Source organism: Octopus bimaculoides, chromosome 5 (assembly GCF_001194135.2).
Source record: "Octopus bimaculoides isolate UCB-OBI-ISO-001 chromosome 5, ASM119413v2, whole genome shotgun sequence".
Classification (NCBI taxonomy): Eukaryota; Metazoa; Mollusca; class Cephalopoda; order Octopoda; family Octopodidae; genus Octopus; species Octopus bimaculoides.
The window spans coordinates 76,483,711-76,491,504 of NC_068985.1; the positions used below are offsets into that span (position 1 = coordinate 76,483,711).

The 7,794-nt window shown below is 35.8% G+C and overlaps 1 protein-coding gene across 3 annotated transcripts in view; it reads right to left on the reverse strand.

The window, feature by feature from the left end:
- Positions 1 to 7,794, reverse strand: part of LOC106881248 (uncharacterized) — a 276,422-nt gene that overhangs the window by 81,848 nt on the left and 186,780 nt on the right. For all 3 annotated transcript variants that reach the window (XR_008264114.1, XM_052967796.1, XM_052967797.1), the window contains exons 35-38: positions 5,778 to 5,914; positions 5,030 to 5,160; positions 2,619 to 2,749; positions 715 to 825 (exon numbers count right to left, since the gene is read on the reverse strand). Coding sequence is in view for 2 of the 3 variants with exons in the window: in XM_052967796.1 (XP_052823756.1) it covers positions 715 to 825; positions 2,619 to 2,749; positions 5,030 to 5,160; positions 5,778 to 5,914 (510 nt within the window). In the remaining variant the exon portion in view is untranslated. The remainder of the gene's footprint in view (positions 1 to 714; positions 826 to 2,618; positions 2,750 to 5,029; positions 5,161 to 5,777; positions 5,915 to 7,794) is intronic.

Below are 7,794 nucleotides of genomic sequence, written 5' to 3' on the forward strand. Positions count from 1 at the left end.
ACACATATATATACACACACACACACATATATATATACATACAAATGCACAGATATATATATATACATATATACACACACACACACACACATATATATATATACACACACACATATATACATATATATATACACACGTATATATATAAATACACACACACACACATATATATAAATATATACATATGTACATATAATAAATGTATATAACTATATGTATATATTATATCATCGTTATTTAGCAACCATTTTCCATGCTGGCATAAGTTAGACAGTTTGACTAAAGCTGGTAAGTCAGAGAGCTGTATTAGGCTCCAGTCTGGTTTAGTTTGGTTTCAATGGATGGATGCCCTTTTTAATGTCAACCGCTCTAAGAGTGTAGTGGGTGCCTTGTACATGTAATCAGCATGGGTTCCTTTTACATGCCACTGACACTAGCCACAATTACAATTTCACTTGACTTGACTGACATGAAGAACAAATTTAATCATAATGGGATCCAAATTCAGAAAGTAGAAATAAACAACTAATTACCACAAGATATTTTATCCAATACTCTACCAATTCTGGCAGTCTATTGATATTTATAGATGTCAATGTTACATATTCTTGAAGTGAAAATTGAATCCCTTACTAGGTCAATTCCTATGTTTTTTTCACATTCATGAGGTTCTGTATGCAAAAACAAAAATGAATACGCTTACATAATACATACCAAGTGGACAAGTGCATGTTATATTATTTGATCTCTCCAAACAGATGCCTTTATTCTGACAAGATGCAGGGGAACATAAAGATTTGTTTTGACAGCCAACTTCTCCAAAACCTGCAAATTTATTAAGGTTATGAAGCAATTTTCAGATTCATTTCTGTGTAAATATTATTATTGTTTTGGCAAATTTGTTTTTTCTTCTGGAAAGAAATTATTATTTCGCCCTAGTGAAAAGGTCACAAATTCATTCTAATTACAGTTAACATGGCTGAGTAAGAAGTCAGTATCATTCAGTTAGTGGTTAGCATACTTCAGTTACCATTCAGTCAGCAACCCCTGTTATTCACTTAGCAGTCGGTGTCAGTCAGTTAGATGTCATACAGTTAGCAATCAACATTATGCAGTTAGTTATCTACATGGTTCAGTTAGTAATCCATGTAATTCAGTTAGTATTCAATATTATTCAGCTAACACTTAGTATGATTGAGTTGGCAGTCAACATCATGTAGTTATTAGTCAGCATGATTCAGTAAGCAGTCAGCATGGCAAAGTTGACATTCAGTTAAATTAACAATCAAAATTGTTTGCAAAATAAATTAGCTCTTACTTAAATAATTTCAATTATTTATTTAAGTACCAGAAAACTCCAGGTATAACATGCTCTTTTCTTTTTACCAAAATTGAAGTTAAAATTAACAGTGCATGTAGCATCTGGTATTAGTGTGCAGAGTTATTCCCCATACATCTTTATTAAGAAAAAACAGGATTTAATATAGTAAAGAACTATTACTTTTTTGTAGTTATTGTGTGACAATATGTGTTAACCGAAATATAAACTGTATTATTATTATTATATAGCCATATATTTGCAATAAATATATTTTATATAAAATATACTTTATCTTTTATCTTTTACTTGTTTCAGCCAGTCTACTGAAGCCATGCTAGGGCACTGCCTGGAAGAATTTTTAGTCAAAGGAATCGGCCCCAGGACCATTCTTTTTTTCAGTCTTGTACTTATTCTATCAGTATTTTTTGCTGAACTGCTAAGTTTCAGGGACATAAACACACCAATACCAGTTGTCAAGCAATGGTGGGGGACAAACACAGACACAATGGCACATACACTCACTCACACACACACACACACACACACACTATATATATATATATATATATATATATATATATATACACACACATACACATACATACGATGGGCTTCTTTCAGTTTCCGTCTACCAAATCCACTCAAAGATTTGGTCAGTTCAAGGCTATAGTGGAAGACATTTGCCCAAAGTGCCAAACTATGTGGTTCAGAACCAAGCTTCTTACCACACAGCCACACCTTATGTAAAATATATTTCATATATCATACACTGCATATAAAATGTATTTTATATAACATATACTTTATATAAATTATATTTCATAGAAAATATACTCTAGATGAAATATATTCTATATAAATTATATTTTACATAGAGTACATTTTAGATACTTTATTATAATATATTTATATAAAAACAATTACATTGAATGGAATTTTCAGCAGTTGTGCCATACTGCTTGTTATACAACAGTTTTGGTCCCAAATTCAAGATCTGTCTTATACATGTGGCATGTAGTCAACCAATGAAAGCCGTCAACCCAGCCAGTTCCTTGGTGAAGAAAACATAAGCAGGGTCTAACTCAGAAAATCGAGCAACATAGCCAAACAGTCTGAGCTGGCACTTTCAAATCATATGGCCTTTCATTAATTAATTATAAATGGACCTTTCCTTAATTAATTATACATGGATCTTTAAATAATTAATGGTAACGTTACTTAATATCAGTTTACCTATGATAATGTCAAATGAAAAAAAGGAAACATAATTTAATAAAACATTTAGTTATCTCTGTACCTTTAGGGCAGATACAAGTAGCTTTATTATTGACCATCCGACAGCTGCTATTCGACCCTTGACAATGGTTTGCTGTTTGACATGTATCAATTTTAAGTTCACAAGTCTTTCCATAATAACCAGATGGACATCTAAGAAAAGATGCAATAAAAATTACAAAAATAGTGAAATCTTGAGATACTTTACACATTTTAGAGAAAAAATATTCATGGAATGAAGGCACATTAATAAAATATAAGATACTTGAGTTGACACAAAGGATTCCTGCGTGTTGCTCAAAGGTCAGGCCAGTTGTGGGAACATGCACTGTTGCAGTACATTGCTGCATTTGTCATTTGGTTGTATATTCCTAGGTAACCTGTGGAGCAAAGTTCCAGTCAGTTCCCATCTCCACACAATACCACCTCGTTTGCTGTGACCATGTAGCTCATGGCCAACTAATACAAGCTGTTAACTCAGCCAGATCTCTCAGTGAAGAGAACATGGTAAGTAGGGTCTAACTCAACAAATTGAGCCACATAGCCAAACAGTCTGAGCTAGCACTCTCAAATCATATGACCAATGGTAACCATTATCCTGCAAAGCATCCTAGTACCAAAGACACAGACATAAGAATTCTTTTCATTAAGAAGCAGGGCCTGAATGCAGATTTGTGTAGCTTATTATGATACAGAAGCTGCTGTCATACAATTTAATAGGCTAAAGTTATCCAAGCTTCCAGACTATTTTGTTAAACTAAGTGACGAGCTAAGTTTACCAACCATGTAGGCAATGCAAAGAGCTAGAATAAAAACTGCAAGGCATCAGTTTTGAAAACTTTGCCATAGCTGATCTCAACCCTAGATAAGAAAGGAGGAGAGGGAGTAGACATTGGTTAGCAGTCCTGCACAATCAATTTTCTACATTGCTACTGAAATGTCAACAAGAGAAGACATGAGACCAGTTATAATAAGGAGAGATGGTCCTCAGAGATTGCCTATGAAGCAATTAAGTTATAAAGCTGAGAGAAAGAAGCACTGGCCAACTCCAACACTGGGGGACAACTGCAATCCATTGCCAAAGATTGAAACAGATGGCGATCTCTTGATGGTGCTCTTGCCCTCCATGCTTCACATAGACTCCAAGGAATTAAGTATCTGCTCCAATGGTCTTACAGTTCTACCAATCCATCAATCAAGGTAGTACTTTATTTATTGACACTTGGCAGGATGAAAAGCAAATTGATTTTGGTAGGATTTGAACTCGGAGCACTGGATATCAGAACATAGACTGCAAGACATTCTATGAGATACTCTGACAAATCTACCCCATTGTTGTTGTTGCTGGTGGTGTAGTGGCAGTAGTGGTGAGTTTTCTTATCAGATTTTTCCTTGTAAACAACAAACCAAAAAGGAAGAATTGCGATAGCATCAAATGAGATGCTTTATTCCATGTATCCCATCTCTTTGATGGCAATGCTTGTCACAACACTGGTGCCAAGTTTTAATGCCCTACCCCACCAGCCTTTCTCTTGAACAACATCAGTGGTTAAAGTGGGAAGGGTTGCAAGTATTGACAACTACAGGTCTTCCTTCATCATCATCATCATCATCATCACCATCTTTTAATGTCTCCCCCTCATGCTGGCATGGCTTGGGCAGTTTGACAGAATCTGACAGATCATAGAACTATGTCATGCTCACCATACCCAGGTTTGTGGCTTGGGTTGGGAGAGCATTTAAAATGTTAATCCTTAATCTTATGAGACATCCAGAAACTCTGGATATGAGACAAGTAGTTTTCAACTTAGGATTATAGCTGTTAGAGGTAACTTAGCATACAAGTAAAGAAAAACATTACTTCAGTTTGTAAGGAATTATTTAAATTTGGTGCATGACTTAGTAGTTAAAGTGCCAAGCTGACAATCTTGAGGTAGTGAGTTTGATTCCCAGACCAGGTTGTGCATTGTGTTCTTGAGCAAGACACTTTTTCATGTTGCTCCAGTTCACTCAGCTGTAAAAATGAGGTGTGACATCATTGATGCCAAGCTGTATCATTCTTTGCCTTTCCCTTGGATAACATCAGTGGAATGGAGGTAGGAAGCTGGTATGCCTGGGTGACTGCTGGTCTTTCATAAGCAACCTTGCCTGGACTTGTGCCTCAGAGGGTAACTTTCCCATGGTCATTCATGACCAAAGAGGGTCTTTACCTTTACTTAAATTTGGTGGTAGTAGTTATGGGGCAGCAGGGTTATTGGTGGTGGTGATAGTAGTGATGACAACGCTGATGATGACAAAGACTATACCTACAACAATGATGATGGCAAGGACGGTGCTGCAGGAAGCGGTAGTGATAAGGATAGAGATGATGATAATAGCAACAATATTAACCCTTTTAAGTCCGAAATGATATAAGTAAAGACATTGACTTACATACAATGCGAGGAGTTTCCACTCTGAAGACATGTAGCCCCATTTGAACAATTTTTACTATCACATTCATTGACAAATGCTGATAAGCATGGACATGTACCATTCTCTTGGGTACCTTGGCAAGGATTTTCCTGAAACAATAAATAAAATATATATGTATATAAGAAAACGGTAAATAAATAAAATGTAAAGCACAATGCTGAAGACATTTAGTTGTGTTTTTACTAATGATAAAGTAGATAACTCTACTTATCTCAGAATGTGTGTATCTAACAACAGGGTCAACTCCAACTATGGAGCTTCTCTATAGTCATTTGGCCTGATGAAAATAGCAGACAAATTAATTTCAAATCACATTTATTATTTTAAAAGAAAGTTTATATTTGACAGGATCTGGTGGGTTAGAGGACTGTGATGTGGCCAGGATTTATGACTCAGAAAGGATCTTTTCAAGTATAGATCCTTAGTCTCATGTGACATTCAGTGGTTCTGGATATAACATTAAGTGTCTTCGACATAGGATTATAACTGTTTGAGGTACCTTAGCTTAACATATAAGTAGAAAGAACTACCCCCAGTTTATAAGGAACTACTTAGATTTAGTGCTAGGGAGATCAGTAGAAGTTATGAAGAGGGTGGTGGTGGTGGTGGTGTAGAGCCGTTTTAATCAAGGAAGCTCTTTCTTCATTAACATAAGCGTCTAGGTAAAGGAAATCCTCATTATAATATGAAGTCCAATGCTGCTTACCTTACAGTAAACTCCAGCTATGCCATTGGCCAAACAATTATGGTTTCTTGGATCAAAATCAGTGCAGTTGTTTGTTACATTAAAAGAGCAGACAGAATGCGTACAAGGAGAAACATTACAAGTTCTATTTTCTTCAGCTGTAAATGTAAGTGAAAAAACTTTATTTAGAAGACAAAATGCTATTTTTTGGAAGAATAATAAGTTATTAGAGTTACCAGTTTTGTTGGTATTGGTCAGCAGGATATTTAATATATATATCTGCTTTAATTTTAGCAGAACAAATAAAATAGCCATCTAAGTGTCAAGCTCAATGCAAATATAGTGAGAAACAAATTTATTGTAGCATTCATATTAGGAATGTCCCAGAAAAGAATTACTGGACAGGTTTTATGGGCAAAACCTACTGGCTAGAAATCTAAAAGACTATAAACAAGATGGTTGGATAACATCCATGAGCTTGGTTGGCCTTGTTTGGGGATCCAGTTGGATCAATTGGACACTATTGCTACTGACAAGATCTGATGGAAGGCAGCGTACTTGAGGACTCTTCCCCTACGACCTTCCAGGAATAAGCAAATGAATAAATGACGAGAGAGATTAACTGGAGATAATATCTCTTAAAGATGTGCTGTGTTTAAAAACACAGAATATATATCAGAGGCAGATGCAAGTCAGCCTAGTAGTGGCTGGTCAAAATGCTAAATGCACATCTCTGCCTTGATGGGCATGTACACACAACCAACTGCATGTCAAGACAAAATCAATTGCTACTGATATTAGTAGAAACAGTGAATGAACATTCATTAGTGTTGCTAATAATTTCCTGACTGAATAAAAATCTGTTATGTGCAATAGAACAATATTCATACAAACACACAAAACATACAAAAATATTGAATACTCAGAAGTAAAAACCAAAATAAAATATATCTGTATAAAACTGATTAGTGAGAATATTAAATCACATGTACCTCGGGAAAGTGTCTTCTGCTATAACTTCAAGCAAACCAATGCTTTGCAAGTGAATTTGGCAGATGGAAACTGGGCAAAGTTTGTTGTACATGCACACACACACACTAACATATATATATATATATATATATATATATGAGGGGGTACCCCAAAATAACTAGAAACATTCTCTATGGGACAAACCCATTGTAGTTCAGGATTCTACTGCTAGATGCCACTTGATGTGACCCTCAGGCAACAGTCTGCTGACTGGCATTGCCAAATAAAGTCCTACTGCCATGTGAAGTGTCTTTGATTTACAGTGCTTCTCCCCTGTTTGTTGATTTTTGCAATGGCTGAAATGAGGGAACAGTGTACTTCCATGAAATTCTGTTTTCTGCATGAGAAAACAGCGACCGAAACAGTTGTCATGCTTCAAACAGCTTACAAGGACGCTGCCATGAGAAAAAACACAAGTTTGTGAGTGGCTTCTATGCTTCACTTGTCTCTTGAAGCCCAACTTCATTCAGGATGACCATCAACCTCCTGAACAAATGAAAACATGAAAATTCATGAACTGATCTTGGAGGATTGTCACCAAACAACTGACGAACTTGTTGATATGACTGGTGTGTCCTGGAGTATCTGCCAACGAATTTTGAGTGAGGAATTGTGAATGGAAAGAGTTGCAGCAAAATTTGTACCTCACTTGCTCACAGGAGATCAAAAGCTGTCACAATTGAAGGCATGTTGTGAACTGAAAGAACAGCTGGAAGTTGATCTGGACCTTTTTTCAAAGATCCATCACAGGTAATAGAAGCTGGTGCTATGGAATGTACAGATGTGGAAGAGGTGAAGAAAAAACAATGAGAGCGTTAAAAGGTATCACTTCACAAGAGTTCCAGCACTGCTTCGAATAGTGGAAAACGCGCCTGGACTGATGCATTGCTTCACATAGAGAATACTTTGAAGGCGATGAAAGTGTAAACATGTAAAACTAGGTGAATAAAATAACTTGCAAAATTCTAGCTTCTTTTGGGTACTCCCTCATATATATATATATATA